The sequence below is a fragment of the Apiospora hydei genome, assembly GCF_038363865.1.
Source record: "Apiospora hydei strain CBS 114990 chromosome Unknown utg000002l_segment0_segment0, whole genome shotgun sequence".
NCBI classification, from domain to species: domain Eukaryota; kingdom Fungi; phylum Ascomycota; class Sordariomycetes; order Amphisphaeriales; family Apiosporaceae; genus Apiospora; species Apiospora hydei.
Window position 1 is genome coordinate 1,401,331 of NW_027117361.1, and position 18,638 is coordinate 1,419,968.

An 18,638-nucleotide genomic window follows, 5' to 3' on the forward strand; every position below is an offset into this window, starting at 1 on the left:
GAGCCTGACTCGGCCGGCAGGCTCATGCTGGCTCAGACAGCCAGACTGGGCTCCTGGAAACTTTGACACTCCAACCGGCCTGCCGTAGCTTAAATGGACTTCCATGCCAGGGCCCGAAAAGCCAATACCTTATGCATCAACGGCGGGCGTTTTGGGCAATGCAAATACCTTTGGATCGTCATCCTTCATCAGCCCCCAATGCCACGCCGCTCGAGACAAAGGTTTGCATCCCATGGATCGACGAATTTGACGTGCATGCAGACTATCACCCTCAGCCTGGCCTGTTGCGGACTTGTGAAATGAAGGTCGTTTCCTGTTCCTCTCGCCTTCTCAATGCTTCGATTTTATTTCTTGCAGGGCCTATCAAACTAGGGGGCGGAGGCTGGGAGGGGCATATTAGCAGTGGGGCAGGAAGCTATATCCAAGGGATCGACTGGCAGCATTAGAGATGGTGCATCAAATGCCAGAACAGGCTGTAATGCGATGCCTAAAAAGAAAAGTCGTCGGGCAGTGTAGCGAAGAGGCTTGGCTGGGCTGGCTCCCGAAGCTCGCATAAACCGCATGAAGTCGGCTTTAATTGCACTCGTCCCTTCTCTGCCGCACGTGTAGATTGCTACCTCCTGCAAAGCTTGCCCTTGCAGTTACATAGTTCCAATTCCTTACACTGCCTTGTTCGAATCCGATGTTCGGTGTTCAACACGATACCTGCATAACATGGATGCACACCTCCCAAAGTGCCTATCCATGATTTATGACTCCCCTATTTCCCATTTTCTTCTCGGCGACTTGCTGAATCGCGAACCAACATCCACATTCTGCCGCTGACGGTATATTACACGAGATCCATCAACAATCTCCCCCAACCGTGCGAGGGTGCCGACCTATCCTGACCCAGAAGATCATCGTCATGATTTCAGCGTCACGATGCCTGCACCGCCCATATGAATGATGATAGGTACTCACGGCACAACTTGACGTTGCACCGGACACTAGTCGGCTCGTGGGACGAGATTGCGGAAGCGGCCCATCAGACCAGCAGGTGAGCTGGGCTGGGACTGGGAGGGGCGCGCTGGCTTCTCGGCCTTCCACAGAGGCTTCTGGTCAACTGCCATCCGCCATCAGGCATCGAGAGGCATGTGCGCACCCTACACGCGATCACACATACACACCCCTCTTGCAGCCACGCGCGGGATGATGACATCAATAACTGGTGAGCATCGTTCGGAGAAAATCTTTAACGCGTTTCAATGCCTGTATTGTGTACACGTATCCGTAACGTTCACTGCATAACTTTGCAGCTGTAGCAACGCACACTGCTCGAGATGCAAGATGGGATATGCGCTATGCGCTATGCGCACCGTCTATAATCACTTGCCCCTCTTATATCTCGTATATCGAGGTCACGATAAGTTGCATCTCATGAAGTCCCATTTCGCGCGATTCCAACGATGATCTGAACCTGTCTTCACTATACTCGGCATCCAGGGAAGGTCGTTAATTACATCTAGCCAATTTTTTTTCAGCCGCCGCCTAACCTAGCCTGTGATCTTCCTAAGTTAAAATGATTTCTTTATCGTTTGCTAGGATTGCGAGCTAGGACCAGCCCGCACCACCGCCCCCCAGCTGCCCAGACCTTTTCTTTAAATACGTACTTCCAGCGCAGACTGCAGCTTGACTCGATAAACTTCAGGGTATCCTCAGCCTTTGCCCAAGCCCAAGGTACCCGGAGTCAACTTTCCCACATGACGAGTCAATGAGGGTTGGATAATCTGGTTGGGCCGCCTACGTCGAGATACCCTCATTATTGATGAGGACGCGAGAGAACTATGGACGACTCCTCCGAGTACGACGTCGGTGGAAAGTTTACGTGTCCGGCGATTCCGTATCCGGCTATTGGGGTTGATGAGATGGCCATTCATTTGGTTTCCCATCTGGTCCGTCTTCTCCTGGTCGTGTCTCGCGAGTATGCTCCTCTATCTTTGTTTGCAGCGAGAAGGATGATACCAAGCTTCGGGTAGCCACGATGCCTCGTCATGCAGGGTCTGGCGATTACCTTTTGGCGATGTACGGAATCCGCGACGCAAAACACAGTCTTTGGGTGAAGGTTGTTGTGTCTTCCTAGGGAAATCCTTCCAAAATCCCGATTTGAAATGTTTGGGTAGGTAATGCTACCGGGCTGTATCAGACCCTCGTAACGCATATTGCCATTTTCCCTGAAGTGTGTTCGCCTGTATCAATCGATATGGTCATGCGTCATAGGCTTCTCAAGCCAGAATGGGCATATCCCACCTTGAAATTGCTAAAGGACCCTTTGGTTTGTGCTATTCTTTCTTTAAGACTCGAGAAACCCAAAACTGTTCTAGCCTTACTCTACTAAGTTGAACTCGATTTCTCCAGCTTAGAAGTGGCTTGGGAGTTTGCATTGTATCTTAAGGAATGTGAGGCGTGTAAGTGCTGCCGTCTCGAAACGAGTGTTGCAGCTTCGGCGTTAAGGTGGAGCTACTGGTATCGTTGTCATGCTACTGAGTTACTGTCATGGACATTTCAGCGACACATCTAATATAAGAAAATCAGTTCTAAGAAATAGGTTATCACGAGCACTAATCCAAGTATAAGCATATGGGAAGAAAACAGCTTCTGGGAAATTATGTAGGTGATATAGCATCTGATTTGGTAGATCAAGCCAGCACGATGATCCCATCGAGTCAAGTCAAGCCACTAAGGCTATCCAGAAATTAGAGAGGCTGATGGTCTTTTCTAGCAGGCAAGCCGCCTACAGGCCCCTCCATCTGCCTCAATAGAATAGCCGATCAGCACTAACGACCGACCACGGGGCACCGACACTGCACTCAACACCACCCAATCTACCCGTCCATATCCTTCCCACTCTACACACTGTACATTCAAACTCGGCCATCACGTGACTACTGGACAATCGTCTGAATAGCAAGCAAGAAGCCATCGCCAACGAATCCATCGCCAGCGGGCTCATATGTCGCTTAATCTCCTCGCGGCTCATCGGCGCAGTCTTAATCGACTCTAAGCAACCTATTTCCGTTTTTTAGTATGTCATTCCGATGGATTTGAGCGCCCCGCGCCCCGAAAACCTCCCCTCAGCCTCGTCTTCTAACCGTGACACGCATCAGATCCTGGCGCCGATTCACCCTCTCACGCGACGCGACGGTCCCCTCGACCACGGCCGAGGCGGATACTGGGGCATGAATTCGACGGCATTCACCAACCTCGAGTCGCTATTTCTATTCAAATTGCTGCGCAGATACGGCCTTGCCGACGACGTCTTCAATCGCATTTCGGATGAGCTCAAAAGCAATCATTTAATATGCGAGCAAGAACGCTACGCTGCTGGGAGGCTGGGCCCCGAGTCTCTCCAGGAGCATGCGCTCCAGCTCATCCGGGATGAGATGCCACAGGCCGCTGCCTCGGTGTCGGCCGGCGGACAGAATGCGACCGCGAACGGGAATGCGACGGGAAACACGGGCAGCCTGTCGCCGACGGCCAAGAAGCGCAAGCTATCCAGCCCGCCACTGCCGACACTGAAAGACATCCGCGAACAAGCCGATAGGGTCGTCCCGGTGCTGCTCGCGGTGCTGCACGAACGGTATAAGCAGCAGATGGTCAGGGAGATTCACGAGGATGAGGATAAGATCTTGAACTTGCAGCGCGAGGTTGCGGAGCTGGAGAAGCAGGAGAGCGCCAGAGCCGCTGCTCAGAAGCCCCAGCAGCCTGTGCAACCAGAGCGCAAGGTTGCTGTAACGAATGGAACGCCTGCGCCCTCTGCTGAAGAGTCAAGAACTGCCAAACCTTTCAGACCGAATGGCCAAGTTCCTCAAACACCAATTCCAGTGCCGACACCGCCACAATTACAGCAGCAGCAGCAGCAGCAGCAGCAGCAACAACAGCAGCAGCAGCATCAGCAGCAGCAGCAGCAACAACAGCAGCAGCAGCCACAACAACAGAGTATTGCTGCCAACAAGCCGGTAGCCCCAACGCCGGTCTCACAATCTCCGCTGCCCCAGGATCGGAGGCCTGTACAGCCGACGCCGCCTGCGCCTCCACCTAACGTGCGGCCTCCGAGTGAAGTGAGGCAGACTACTCCTGTCAGCAGGCCTAGTGATCCCCGAGACCGCCCAGCGCAGCTTCTTCTGGCCTCCAACATCCTCAAGCTGCACAAGCGTATGGGCTCCCGCAGTCGTCTGCTTCACCGCAGCCACACTTTCCTGAAGGGAACCTCCAACGCCCTGAGAGCTTGCCTAGGACCCAGACTCCAGGACCCAGACCAAGGCCTTCTCCCCAACCTCAAACTCCGAGCACTCTACAGTGGGAGCCCCCATATAGACCTCAGCACCAGACTCCTGTTCCGTCACCTCGGCCACCTTATGCTCCCCAGCAGAACGTAAGGCAACCTGGCTACCCTGTCCAGGCCCAAACCGGGCACCCCCACAGCAGCAGCAGCAGCAGCAACACCAATACCCACCAAACTATCCTGCAAACCGGCAGGCTCCTCCACCAGTCACCCAGCCACCCCAACCTGCCCGGACTCCCACCCCTGGTACAACACAGGCCCCCAATCTGTCTTGGTTCCTCCGCAACATGCTGGCCAGCTTCCGCCATCCTTGGGCTCACTGCCCCTTAATGCAACTCCGGATGGGTCTGGACAGCACCCGCCGCAGCACCGTCCTGGACCAGTCATTCCCACAACTGGCCCTCCTACTTCGGCGTCTCCAGCTCCGGCACCACACTTCCCCCAGCCACAAGCGTACCAATACCCGGCTCAGCAGGTAACTCGGCCTCCTGCGCCGGCGCCACAACAAGTCTCAACCCCGGTTCGTGCTCCCAGTGTGATTCTGCCAACGAGCCAACGTCCTTCGGTACCAAGCCAGCCGCAGCCGCCGCCCAGACAGTATCCGCCACCCGCACCGCCGGCACCCTCAACTCCGAAACCGCAACAGCAGACGGACGCTTCCTCAAAACCTCGCGGTCCCCCCTATCCCGGACATCTTTCAGGCCGCGCAGAGCAGCCTCAGCATCAAACCCCGGTGCAAAACAAAGCTCCATTGGGACCATCCACATCACAGACGCCATCGGCTGTCCATACTCCTGTCCATACACCATCCGGATCTCAGCTTATGTCACACGTGGTCCGAGGTCATGGCACCAAGTGGACTTCAACACCAACTCCTGCTACCCCCCGAATGGAGATGACAGGGTACTTTGATGTGCCCAGCCCAAGCTATGAGCCACTCAGCCCGCCTACTCAACATGCTCAACTATCCAAGGCTTCCACGCAGCATTCTGGGAAGAAGGACCCTCGGAAGGGGATGCAAAAGATTGACACAGCAGCGACTAGACCGAAGAGCAGGCTTTCACAAAGCTCACAGATTCCACACGACATTGAAGATGATCATGATACCCCGTCTCGGGCTATTAAGAACGAGGAAGCCACCCCGAAAGCGTTCGACGACATGGGTGGTGAGGGCGGCCTTATGATCCCGAGGAGCACCAAGCGCAAGCGAGAGGAGTCTCCGGAGGAAGCGGTGTCTTCAGAGCCACCTACGCATGTACTGTGGACTCGCGCGTTCCACAGGGTCAGCGCCCAAGCTCTAGAACAGGTTACCAGTCACAAACATGCAAACATGTTTGCGGGCCCGGTCAAGGTACGGGATGCTCCCAACTATAGCGACATAGTGTTACAGCCCATGGATCTGAAAAAGATCCGAGCGGCAATCCACCAGGGTCAGAGGCATGCGCAAAACGTGGAGAAGACGCAATCGGACATCGAACCTAGTGCCATGAACGTCTGGCTGCCCACCACAGCGGACCTAGTTCCCCCGCGCGGCATCATCAACATTGCGCAGCTGGAGCGGGAGCTGGTGCACATGTTTGCAAACGCGACCATGTACGCGCCGGACCCCGACCGCGGCTTCGGCCCCGAGTTTATCAAGAAGCGGGGCGAGGACGACTCGGACGACGAGGAAGGGGTGCTCGGGTACGAGGTGGACGAGAACGGCATCGTGAAGCAGACGCGCAACATGTTTATGGAGGTGGAGAAGCTGCTGGGCGACCTGCGCAGCGAAGTCGAACGCAATGCGCAGCCGGCCGGCGTCCCGCCCCTGAGCCGTAGCGTTAGCATGGTTGGCGGCGAGGCGACGGCGGGAGAAGAGGACGACGAGCAGGGGGGTGACGATGCTCCCAGTGTCGCGAAGAGGCGGCGGGTTAGGGGTTAAGGGGTTAAAGGAAGGGTACGATAGTTTTGAAAATCACGAGAGAGAAAATGCATCATGAATCAACTGAATGGTCCACAGGACATCACGAGGCTCAGGAGGAGGAACCGAGAATTATCAATCAGGCGCTCCATGGGGTGTGCCTCAGACTTTGCAGAGGGGGAGGAAAGAGACCTCTCTGTTGTATATTTGCGTGGTAATGCATAGAAACCAGCGTTCTACATACATACAATTGTAACCAGCAATGGATGACCATCATAAATCGTCACCTTGACGAGCGTCACGTACCACTTTTGCCGAATCGAACATTGCAAGCTAGGTACCTACCTGATGACTAGATGTCTTGCTGTTGATCCCGTGTCGTTGAAGGTGGTCGATCGGCTTAGGTAATAACAATTACACCATGTGGGGTTGGAAAGCCACTTTAGCAGCAGCCCGCCCGACGCGTTAATTGCATACTTCCCCCGTCGCGGTTCAGACGCGCTAATCTCAACTGAGCCCCTTCTAAGTACATAACAACATACGTACAATCTTTATGCCCGAAAGCCGACCCGTTCAATTCTGGTATGCATGTCAGATGATACGGAGTAGTGTTTTATACATTACCCACGGGAGTTTGAGAGAAGATGGTTGAGCGCAGGGTCATTGCGGACTCGGATGAGGACGATGACGACTTCGATAGTCCTCTGAAGCCGGGTCCCACCACGGCGGCGGCGGCGGCGCATGTCACTGCTGTTGCTGGGCACTATGTGGATGGTATGGATGTCGAGGCCGAGGCGCCTGAGATGGAACCGCTGAGCCCTGTGCACCAGATTGGTGATGCTCTGCTTCATAATCTGGAATATGGGGAGGAGCAACAACAGGAACAGCATCAACGAACATCTGGCTCAACTGACACCGAGTTCTTCGACAACGTTCACAATGAGCACAGACGCCTGGCCCAGCAGCAGCAGCGTTCCAACCTCATAGAGAATATCGTTCGTATGAGTCAGAAGGCGAGCGGCGGCACGAGCAGCGGCGGGGACGTATCACTGCCGCTCAAAGCGGGCAAGGTCAAGTCGTCCAACATGTCTTTGGCCACGGACGTCACGAGCCCGGCCGTGAAGCTGGCCAACAAGGCGAAGACGAATGCCGCTACTACCCTGTCGGGGAAGCCGATAAGCAGCGCGAGCGAGATCACGACGCCGCGCAAGAGCGACGGCAACAAGGACGAGTGGGACGTCCCCTCTAGCGGAGACGAGGCACGCTCCAACAAGTCCGCCAGGCCCAGCAGCGCCACCAAGACGTACGGCAAGAGGAAACGAGGCAGCGTCTCGAAACACGCGACGACGATGGATCTCTTCGCCGGCGGACCGGATGAACTCGAGGTCGCCGAGGTCGACCGGAGCTCGTCAGACCGGCTGCCTTCTGCGAAGAAGGGCAAGATGGTCGAAATCGACACCGACGAATCCATCATCCCGGATACCAACCAGTTCTACATCGCCCCGAGCAGCTTGACTGCGAGCCAGAAGGAGCAGTATAGGCCGGTGCACGTTTCTTCGTCAGACGATAACAATGGCGGCGAGGTTTCTGTTGCGCCCGACTATTCTATGGCGCCCCGCCTGCCTCGAAGCCCAAGTCGAGCTGTGCGACTACGATCGCATACTCGACGCCGAGTAGGTATGCGTCTTCTGGCCCCAGGCCGCCATGGGAGCTGGCGCAGCCTGCTGTCGATGAAGACGGCGAGGTCCTTCGTATCGAGGATAATCATGGAGGGGCAGAAACTACAGAGGATATTGTCGACGTAAGTTTGACATCATTGTCTTTGATATTATTCGTGCTTACAAGCTGACGATTCTACTTAGTTGACTTCATCCCCGGATATCATTACTTCCGCCAATGGTAAAAGAAGAGGACAAACAGCATCGACAGGAAAGCCACCAAAACTGCCAAGACAATTGTCCCGGGTTGATGAGGAAGGCGTCCAGCCGATCGGACGGTCCCCATCGCGGAAGAGGAGGCAAAAAGCCGCCAGGCGCTCGGATGAGGACGACGACGAGCTGGCCGGGGACGATGGGTGGGACTCCGAGGACGTGGGGTTCCACCGGGAGGTCTACAAGCCGCGGCCCAGCCGCCGAAGATCTAACGGTGCTAATTGTCAGGAAGACGCCCGAGCGGCAGAATCCGCCACTAACGATGACGTAATGCACGAACTACCACCAACCCAAGATCCTCTCCAGTTAGAGGAAACAACAGAAGCGGCCAGAAGGGAGGAAGTTCAAAAAACTCCAGATATCGCCGCAGAAGCACCAGCGCCAGCGCCAGATCCAGGTCCGGTCATGGTTAATGGAAAGCCTCCGCCGAAGAAAAGAGGCCGCAAGAAGAAACAGCCGCAGCCGTCGGCGGCCAGTGATGAGCTGACGCAGGCCCATACGTCTGGCGTGTCCGGAGCCGAGTCGGGCGCAATGGACTTGGAACCGACCGCGGCGCCTACTGCTGCTGATCCCTATGCATTTGAGGATGATGTACCGGCTGAAAAGCCCAAGAAGAAGCGAGGCAGGCCGCGGAAGTCTGAAACTCCAGTGAAGGCTGCCGAACCTCCTCCTTCTGTAAGGACGGAACAAAACACTCTTCCGAGCACGGCAGACCCGCTGGCCATGGAAGACGAGGACTTCGCCCCAAAGGCCACTGAACCACCATCAAGAGGACGTTCGGCGAGTGAAGAGATACCACCCTCAGAGGACGATGACGACGAAGATGACGAACCGGTAGTGAAGAAGCGGGGAGGCCCGCCAAACGCCCCAAAGTGTCGGAGCCTGCAGAAGAAGCATCTACTACTCATGAAAGCGCCTCCCCGCTCCGCGAAGTCGACCGCAACACGAAAACACAATCTCCGGCAGTGGCAACAGACGAAGCTGGTGAATCGGAGAGCAGCAACACTGCGAAGAAAGCGGCCGCCGAGTCGCCGGCGCCAACTGCGGCTTCTTCGGCCGCTACCAAGAAGACTCCCGGCCCCGCGACGCCCTCGCAGCAACAGGGTAAAGTGCCCTACCGCGTTGGGCTGAGCAAGAAGTCGCGGGTCCAGTCCCTGCTCAAGATCATCCGGAAGTGAGCCACATGCAACAAGCAGAAGAAATAAGCTCACATAGGAGACCTGTCCAATGTAGAGGGGGGCGCGAGCGTGTACGAATGAGAACCGGCATCATGACACTGAAGGCCGGTAAACGGTTTCTTGGGATTCGCGTTTGATGGCGCCGGAAAGGATGACAAGAATACGGCGGCAAATGGGGCGCCAAATGGAATAGAAGCGGTTGATAAGAGATACCCCCTGGTGCGCTTCGGACCGCCTGCTTGGTGGCATGTACAGTAATGTAGTAAGAAGTCTTGTTGGTTCTCGAAAGCATCAAGACGTCCAGACAGATAGACGATATGACCAAGTCAGGTAGTGAAAGAAGCCTCTATAGTCCACCAAATTTGGCACGTATATCCAAGCATGCCTAGATTGGTTCGATCGCCGCAGTGATGATGCATGCTAATCGCATAACACAGCTCATCCCATTCAACACTATTCCGTAGTGATTACAGAGGTGACATTCTTCTTCTAAGGTATAATCTTCATCAATCATTGGTGGTACAAGTATAACTAAGTCGCTATCGATCCGGTTCTACAGGGGGTCCGTACCATACATAAGCTAAGGTATATTCGTCCTGTTTTACACTTTGAAAAAAGCAACTCGCTGTGTGTCTGTGGTGTTACATTTCCCACGCTCCGTATGTTGTAATGTGTGTATAGGTATTCAAAAACATGTGTATAAGTGTGTTCGTGCAGTGATAAGCCGTCACTTCTCCATTCATCCGTTAATCCATCATCAATCCATCATTCCGTCCAACGGTCCCACGCCGTCCGCTTCTTCCCGCGATCGCTCCCGGCGCCCTCGGCGTACTTGCTCTCCTCCTCCTCCCACTTGAGCCGCTCGACGCGCGTGCGGGCCAAGAAGGCCCGCGCAAACTTCCAGGCCTCCGTGTCCGCGAGGTTCCACGCCTCAATGGCGTTGCGGACTGACACATCCTTCTCGACCTTGCTCTTGCCCATGTCCCGCGCCCGCTTCAGCAGCTCCGGCTCGAGCTTGTACTCATCCTCATTGGGCGGCGGGCCGTCGTCGGCGCTGTGCGCCTTCTTGGGCCGCCTTTCGGGTCCGGGGACGGGCGTCTCGGACGTGCCCTTGTCGGTCCCGTTGATGGGGATCGAGAAGCCAAAGTACCAGTCGAGGTCGTGCGGCAGCGTCTCGTGCTCGGCCGTCAGCCAGACGGAGTGGGCCGTGGCGTACTCGTCGGCCACGGCCTCTTTGAACTTGAGGATGCGGCCGCGGCCGCCGAGCGGCACTCCGAGATACTCCTTGGTCAACTCGTACAGCCATCTGTCCCGCTCCATCACGCGGCGGACCCAGGCAATGTCAATTTCGCTCTTGAGGGCATCGAGAGTCGCCACTGTGAGCGGATGGGGCACAGTGCCAATGTGGTACAGGCCAGAGGTGTTGCGGTATCTGGCAGGCGTGGAAAGCTTCATGGGCTGCGAGGCAACGCAAGGGGAGCACTTGGGCAGGTTGGGCGGGCAAGTAGTAGGCTCCGGCGTGTCACCACACTGGGAGAGCCATTCCGCCAAGGAGAGCGCCGGCTCAATCATGTGCGTCGTATGGGCGGGCATGGGCTTGAGGACGGAAATGCCCAAGGGGTGGAGATCTTGCCATGTGCTGTGCAGGTGCGAATTCACCAGCAGGTTCAGGCTCTTCAAACCAGCGGCGCGGTTCCGCCTGAGGTCCTCTGCGACCTTGGGGTACTTCTCATCAATGATACTGGGGGCGTAGTAGGCGAGACCGTCATGGGACTTGTCGATCTTGAAGGCATCGTTTGGCGCCGCGTCAATGACATCCTTGGAATCCTTCTTCTCGGGGCTTCGGAGCGCCTTGGTGACCGCGTCGGTAATTTTGTTCTTCGGGCCAGCATACAAGCCGTTTCCGAAACCTTCCCACCGCGTCAAGTCAGGGAACTCGCCTCTCCGCAGGTACGTCAGCAAAGGCTCCTCTCGCGCCCCCATGGGGAGAGTCAGGTAGTCCGACAACATGCCTCCGGCCATATTTTCCCAGGCCAACCAGCGCATCATGTTTGTCTTGAACTTGGGCTCGACCTCTTTTCTTTGCAGCTCATCGTACAATGGGTTGGCCATGGCCTCGCCAGCGCCGAGGATGATAGGCTTGAAGCCTTGCGCCCACCAAGCCCGTCGCCATGTCAGCAGAAGCGCGCTCTCGGCTTCCTTTGTCTCCTTCTCCCTCGGGATCGTGGCGTCGTAGTAGCAGTAGATCGGGGTTCGCTTCTTCAGCGGCGGGAGCAGCGAGCGGTTTTCGTCGAGAGTGACGGACGAGGAGAAAGGCCTCAGCCAGTTCCAGTTGGAGTACCACGAGCTCTCGCCATCGGTCGAGTTGACCTGAACGGGCGGGTGGACGGCGGGCTTGAAGGGCTTGAGGAGACTCGTCGACAGGGTGTCTTTGAACTCCTGGAGCTTCGGTATCTTGGGTATCGAGGGCTTATGCTCGGCAATGGACTTGGACAGGCTCGGTCCTGTCGGGATGGCGCTTGGCAGGGTGATGAAGAGGGTGAAGAGGGCGAAAATGCCAATGGCCACGAGCAGGACGGAGACGCGCCGCGGGGCAAACCGTATCGGCATTTTGAGCGTCTGAGTGCTACTGAGCAACGAACGGGATGGTGTTCGAATTGCCCAGGCGCAAGTTATGGTGGGAGATTGGTTATATGCCTTGGGCGGGTTCAATTCGAAGAAATATACTCCGTCAGTAGGGCAGGAAATCTAGAAATCTAGGTAGCAGCGCGCGGGTCGTATGGGCCGCTAAAGTCAATGAAGGGCAGTCGGCTTGGAAGGACCGGATTGAAGGAATGAAAGAAGTTAGAAGATGGAGACTCTATGGATAAACAACCTAGGCTTTTCGCTGTCCTGCAAAGTGGCGAGGTGTAAGGGGAATGCCAAAGGGAAAACCGGCTCTTTTCAGAAGACCATCCCCTATTTTGGCTGTTGGCGATGTTGAATTCCCTCTCAAATCAGATAGCCCGAGCAGTCGAGGTTCGTCCGATCTATCCTATCGCAATTCAATGCGCCGGTTGGGCGAGGAGTGGCAGCAAAACGTCGAGTCAGTGGCACTGACGGGCCTAGCCAAACAGGCTTGCTTGGCACAGATTGGCTTGCGTAGCGCCTAGAGCGCCCTGGCCAATCCACCTGCAGGCAGCAACACCCCCACAAATCTGGCATAAGGGTCTTCCTGGGTATCATTAGCATTGCAACATTGCCTACCTTTAGCATCTGTTATCAACTACCTAGCTCCATTTCTCTTCGATAGATTATGGCAAACAGGGGCGTAGAACGACGGCAAGAATAGCATATAACCTTAGACTGTTATATTTGTTGGTATATCAAGCCATGCTTCTAGTTGCTTGAGCAAGCCAGGCGATTGTACAGGGCTGCCGTTATAGGTACATGCACGGACTGTTGTTCTCCTGGGTTTGATACGACACATACCTACCTAGATACGACCCTGTATCACCACCATACAGAAGAGAAGTTTTGAGTGTAGAAAGTAAGTAATACACGACAAGGTACAGCTTACTCCAACCCCAGTACACGCGTTGCCTAGTCAAGGGGGCAAACGGCTACCCAGGAGGCTTATATATCGAAGATTTAAATCTGAGCAAGTGGTTTAGTAGCAGTAAGCTGTGTATGCTTGATTAGTTTAAAGACTGATGTCGAGATCTGTAAGCTAACAAGTGAACATGGATAATACAAGTATCAGGCGGCACTTGCTTGACTTGAGGCCACCCTTGAGCACCAGCAGGTTCCGTATCTCTAAGTAGAGCCATCATAAGAACCAGGGGCAAATAAAGTAGGTTGGCAATGTTGAATTGCCGCGATGAAGACAGGCCGCGCAGTGAGAAACAAGTGGACGAGCCATATAACACCAGGCGAGACCAGTCACCCAAACCTGGCCTAAGCAGCGTTGGTATCACCGTCCATCTCGCCGCTAAGCTCACGGGACGTTGGCCCTCTTCTTGGTATTCCGGGGGCCATGGTGGTCTGGGCATTTCCTTCACCTTCAACCGCGGATGAACAATGGGCCTTGCCATTAGAACCATGCCCATTACCGCCATAGCCACGGTAGTCATATCTTCTCGGTAGGGTCCTATCGAGATACAACTGCAAAGCGGTTCGTGCATCTTCGGCGACCCTGTTGGCATGATTCAGGGCCGCCTCCAAGGCGCGGGCAGTGGTGTCGGGTTGGCTGCCTTTGACATCGGGCTGTCTGTCTTCGACAGAAGCCGACTTGGCGCTGCCTTTCTGCGGCAGCTTTGCGTCCTCGGCTGCCTTTCCCTCTAGCAACTCTTCAATGTGCCCATTGATCCACAGCCCTTCCAGCTGCTTCTTGGTCATATCGCGAGCCCCGGCGATACGGCCGCGGCATGTTGGCTTGCCGCAGAGACAGTCGAATGGCTGGGCCATTTCCCATTCGGTGGATGGGTAGAAGAACTAGAACAAAGTAAGTCCGTGTATCCCTGACTAGGTAGGTATATGGACTGTCTGTAGGGTCAACCAACGGTCAGTTCCTCCCCGGCTTGGATCCCATTGGGTCCAGCAAGGATACGCAAATTGGCAGTGTCGAAGATCTACTTGGTGTTAGACAGGATTGCGTTCGTCAGTGCCAAGTAGGTGGATACTGGATCCAACTTGGATGAGGCAGGACGACTGACCAGCGACGGTTCACAGGAATGGTTGATGTATAACAGGTCACTGTTCAGTTCCAGGTGCTTGTCTTTGCCGTACTGCACTGTAGCATAGGTTGGCTCATCACCGGTTACCACGGTGCAGGGTGGGAACAGCAGCTTAGCGTACAAGCCGAATGGTGGCAGCGAGACTATGGACAAGCTCTTAGAGGTGAATTCATGCTCGTTGATGATGACCACCTGAATGTCCGGGTGGGAAGGCTGCTTCCAATGGGGTTTGAGAGGAGCCATGGTGAGGTAATTTCTTGACGGTCAATATATGTGGTGAGAAGCTAGTATGGGGGATGTCGTTGATTGTGGTTTTACCACCTGTTTCAAGAAAAGTGAGGTTCCTCGTTTAGACGATCGGTGAAGCCTGTATGATCTGGCGATGTTTCAAGTAAGTAGTTTATGTCGGGTATTTAAGAAGCCTTGGGGTCAGGCAAGGAAACGAAGATGTACTGGAACTGCCAGGAGAGCAAAGAGGCAGTTGTGGAAATACACCTAGGTAAGACTCGGTACTAGCAAGGCATGTCACATGTTGTCAGCCAACCATCTTTGACCCTTTTGGCCCCTCCACCTCCCCTTGCAACTGCCTTTCTCAGAGGTGTGGCCTCAACTGTTTTCCAGTCTACTCGGCAATGTCTTGAGCCTCTAAGACAGCTGCTGTGGGGTTACACTGCGGGGTTAGCGTGAACCACTGGAGGGAAGGGAGGAATAGCCACGACAAAGAGACGAGCTGATGAGACAGGAGACAAGAGCCTTCTTATCTTCAAGTCGATTTGCTGCTAGTAGAAACCGACCTATCACAGCTGCCCGGATTCCCACTTGGGCAAGACGGTCTGAGGAGGGGCAGGGGGAAGGGCAGTTGGGGGAGTCAACTACTGGAAGTACCAGTCCAGTACTTGACAGGACGCACTTGGTATCAATTGAGATGTATCTGCAGGAACGTACCCAGCGATGACTTGATCCCATGTTGCGACTGTGATGAGCCGTGCTTACATGCATCCCAACATCGAATTAAAATAGACAGGGGAAAAGTACCAATGCTCCTGCAAACCTTGAATTGCGATGAGTTACATTTTCGAAGCTCGTCAAGTTCGAGAAGGGTTCGAGAACAATTCCATGGTGGAACTCGCTTCGCTCGCTCAGACCGTTACCTCCCAGGAGTTAGTTCACGGGCCTGCTGGCCTGCAAACCACCAACAAAGAAGGTCATTTTTTGAAACCGAAAGAACACATCACTTTCATTTCGCATAACTGTCGAATAGGACCTTGACAAGTCACCCTTTGCCGCTATGACCCTATATACATACACGATGGTGAGAGCGTCAATTGTCGGGTTTTTGGATCGTAACACTCCTCCAACGCGACGGCCTGAAACACGATGCCGCAAACTGTTACCGCTTTATGGGCAACATTGGTAACGAGAAGTGCCCTGGTGCGCCCTGCATCGACTGCAAGCGCTTGACTTGCCAAAAGAACCCAATGCGGCTCGGATTTTCATGTCTTTCATGTCGCTCGACTAGAAAAGAGCCTTGCAGGAGTTCAATATATGTACGATGGTTTCATTTGCTCCTTGGCCCCACGCACTCACGGTCCGAGTTGAATCGAACTGCCACTCCTTCTCCGAGAAAAATAGGGCCGTCCCAGGAGGTGTGCCATCCAATATCGATGACCTGTCAGATGACACCCCATGTCCATCTGCGCGTCCTGGATCGTCAATCCATCCCTGCCCCCTCGAGATATCGGATACCGGTCGTCGGATGACAAAGCCCAGCAAGCAGGCAGGCATGACATACGCGCAGCACGGGATCATGCAGCCAGCGCGGTAGGTGCGTTGCATTGTGCAGATAAAACCCGAGCTTCTGATTGCCCTTGGAGGCAAAACTCACACATATTCTGGATAAGTATGTCTTCAGTGGCGCCACTTAACCTGGCATCCTTGCTTCTTATAACCATTACGACAGCCTCCAGAGACCAATGGCAGGGCTCGCAGAATTAATCGCTACGACAAAATGAATCACCAACTGGACGGGCGGAGCGTCATGGCCCCGACAAATAGGGTCCTGGACACACTCCGCCGCGGAAGGCATGCTGCTACTCACTCCTCCCTTCGATGAACAAACACCCCCCTCTCATGACCGGGGGACCAAAGTATGGTAGAGAGCACGTTTCATAGAGATCACCCAGCGTGGGATGTTCAACGTGCGCGACCCATAGGGTGACCACGCCCTACACCACCCAGACGTTCTCACCATGTAACGCGAGCAGCGTCTCGTAAGAGTGACTTCATGTACCGGTTTGCTCGGGCCCTCTCGAGTTTTGCCCATCGGGTATGAATTTCTTAGGCATCGTCGTGTTATACCCAAGCGCAACCGCGTATAAATACCAGTGAGGTAAGGTGGTTTACGTGGTCGAAGATTCATTCCTTTCAACTACACAGCTACACCGTCCTGGCCGGCATCATTACATCCACTACTTTTTTACATATATAAGCCTTCATCCAATTCTGGCATCTGGACCGCCTTCTGCTCTGTCAGAAAGACCTCCCGCACAACGAAACACATTCACGCTATCATGCTCGACATGTGCGACACGGAGCTCCGTGGGAGGAACTGTGGAGGTCTCCACGAATCTCATGGGATTCCTACTCGCCCAGGGAACTTGAGGACTCAGTATAGGCCCAACCCGCCGCCTCATCCGGATCCACCGACCCCGCATCCTCCGACTCCGAATCACTGAACAGTTGATTCGGCCGACTGAGTACGTTCGGCGGACGACTTTACGCAAAAAAGCAAATTCGACATTATCAATTTCCTGGGTTTGGGTGTTTCCTCTAAATATCAATACAAACTATTTCCACACAAGTAAGCTGGCAATGGCAATCCCACCACCAGTCATCGTTCATGACTAATACCTACGGGTTCAGAAGTTAAGGGATGCATTTGCTATTCTCGAGAGGGGTTTGTGAATGGGGATATCCCAGGCAGCGTGTCGGACAGGGGGATTTCCTTCGACGATTTCCGCGGAGCAGGACACAGCGGCGGAGGCGCGGCGGACGCTAGGATCGACAGTGTATTATGTAGGCATGACGATGATTATCGTCCACGACCAGTCGCCTCACAAATATGTATGCTACACTATGTTGCTGCATCCAGAGAGATGTTGTACATGTACGGTTCTTTTTGGACTTCCAATCATATAATATTTCACCTTTAGGCATCTATCACCCCATGCAATCGACAAGGAATGTGCATATCAGTACCTTTGCCGCGGATAGTACCGGTAAAATCCCAGGACACACCGGCCCAGCTCAGCTGCAGTTCACGTTTCGGCATGTACCGGTTGCCGATGGCTAGGATGACGATATATATGCTGTGCGATGCACAGTAGGTAGCACAATGCTACATAATGATGGGCGAATAGGCTCATAAGTGCCTAACATATTCTGGAATACTACATCGGCAGTCGTGATGCAGCGTCCGAGTTGGCTGGCAGGCAGAATCGCGTTCCTCGACTGAATTAGCCGGCTATGAGACCGACCTAGCCATTTGGCCTATGATACTTAAATTACTAGCAACCGCCGTTCGTTCCCATGTCACCGGTGTTGTCGACAATGACGACGGCGCGAGCATGGCTCACGGCACAGCTTAGGCTCGACCATATGTACCTAGGATATCTATCTCCTTGGTGGCAAAAGCGTTTCTCTCATTAGATTATCCCGTACTCTACGTATCAGGGATTACTTGATGACATTGGTGTAATGATTACCCCTTTCCTACAATATCTGATTCGGAATAGACTGGTCTCGATCATGTTCGGAAAGTATTATACAATAGAAGCAGCGGTCTCGCCATTAGGGGGACATGACACCCCATGCCATGGCCCACCGTCTGAAGACATGGTGGATTGTCGCTTGCTGGGGATGGTACCAATGTCAATTCGAGAGGTACATAAAGTAGGTAGGCTACCTATCTAGGTGGGCGAACCTGGGATCATTACTGTTTCTGGGTAACAACTGTTCCAGTGGCGGATGAATAGATGCAGATACCCGCACTTATATTTTGAAGCCTAAATCAACCTTGTTGGGCCATGCTTATCTCGAGGCACGTCGTTTAGGTTTCCTTCGCTCGCCGTGATGAAGGGGGTTTGGAGCCAGCCGTCGTACGTCGGATGTTATTGACTTACTACTTTTCGGCCTATTAGCTACTTCATCGGACAACCCCCTCGTCCCATGGCCAACCAAGGAGCAGGTCTATATGCTCGTCCGCCGGATCTGACAAGTCGTCGCCGGCGTCAGTCCTCAGCCGCTGCCGACGGACCAGCCCGTTGTTGACGTGCGCGGCGTGGCGCGCGTGCTGGTCTGGGCTGCGCTCCACCTCGAAGCGGCAGACGGGGAGAGGCTGATCTACTCGGCAGGCTGCGTAAGCGGACAGGCATTTGCGGATGCGCCGGAGTAGCATGCGGCTGGGAAGAAGGGGAGGGAAGGGACCCGACTGTGGAACGGGGGTTCGGAAAAGGGTTCACTGAAGGGTACGTGCCGTTCGAGGGGGCTGCGCATGGTTGCGGGTAAGGCCGTCACGATGACGGGGCGGGA

At 54.5% G+C, this 18,638-nt stretch overlaps 7 protein-coding genes across 7 annotated transcripts; 3 read left to right on the plus strand and 4 right to left on the minus strand.

Moving 5' to 3' along the window:
* Positions 1 to 3,077: 3,077 nt before the first annotated feature.
* PG997_000441 (uncharacterized protein) lies at positions 3,078 to 4,418 on the plus strand (the record flags this gene model as incomplete). Its single annotated transcript, XM_066804756.1, has 1 exon — positions 3,078 to 4,418. The coding sequence occupies one exon, from the start codon at positions 3,078 to 3,080 to the stop codon at positions 4,416 to 4,418; it is 1,341 nt and encodes a 446-aa protein (XP_066674529.1).
* Positions 4,419 to 4,728: 310 nt separating this feature from the next.
* Positions 4,729 to 5,076, minus strand: PG997_000442 (uncharacterized protein; the record flags this gene model as incomplete). Its single annotated transcript, XM_066804757.1, has 1 exon — positions 4,729 to 5,076. One exon carries the CDS (start codon positions 5,074 to 5,076, stop codon positions 4,729 to 4,731), a length of 348 nt encoding a protein of 115 aa, XP_066674530.1.
* Positions 5,077 to 5,213: 137 nt separating this feature from the next.
* PG997_000443 (uncharacterized protein) lies at positions 5,214 to 6,245 on the plus strand (the record flags this gene model as incomplete). Its single annotated transcript, XM_066804758.1, has 1 exon — positions 5,214 to 6,245. The coding sequence occupies one exon, from the start codon at positions 5,214 to 5,216 to the stop codon at positions 6,243 to 6,245; it is 1,032 nt and encodes a 343-aa protein (XP_066674531.1).
* A 623-nt stretch (positions 6,246 to 6,868) lies between these two features.
* Positions 6,869 to 9,333, plus strand: PG997_000444 (uncharacterized protein; the record flags this gene model as incomplete). Its single annotated transcript, XM_066804759.1, has 4 exons — positions 6,869 to 7,897; positions 7,945 to 8,025; positions 8,087 to 9,027; positions 9,069 to 9,333. 4 exons carry the CDS (start codon positions 6,869 to 6,871, stop codon positions 9,331 to 9,333), a joined length of 2,316 nt encoding a protein of 771 aa, XP_066674532.1.
* A 765-nt stretch (positions 9,334 to 10,098) lies between these two features.
* On the minus strand, positions 10,099 to 11,943 carry PG997_000445 (uncharacterized protein; the record flags this gene model as incomplete). Its single annotated transcript, XM_066804760.1, has 1 exon — positions 10,099 to 11,943. The coding sequence occupies one exon, from the start codon at positions 11,941 to 11,943 to the stop codon at positions 10,099 to 10,101; it is 1,845 nt and encodes a 614-aa protein (XP_066674533.1).
* Positions 11,944 to 13,269: 1,326 nt separating this feature from the next.
* PG997_000446 (post-SET domain protein) lies at positions 13,270 to 14,291 on the minus strand (the record flags this gene model as incomplete). Its single annotated transcript, XM_066804761.1, has 3 exons — positions 13,270 to 13,806; positions 13,875 to 13,943; positions 14,028 to 14,291. The coding sequence occupies 3 exons, from the start codon at positions 14,289 to 14,291 to the stop codon at positions 13,270 to 13,272; spliced, it is 870 nt and encodes a 289-aa protein (XP_066674534.1).
* A 3,961-nt stretch (positions 14,292 to 18,252) lies between these two features.
* PG997_000447 (uncharacterized protein) lies at positions 18,253 to 18,504 on the minus strand (the record flags this gene model as incomplete). The annotated part of the gene is made up of 1 exon (XM_066804762.1): positions 18,253 to 18,504. The coding sequence occupies one exon, from the start codon at positions 18,502 to 18,504 to the stop codon at positions 18,253 to 18,255; it is 252 nt and encodes an 83-aa protein (XP_066674535.1).
* Positions 18,505 to 18,638: the final 134 nt, after the last annotated feature.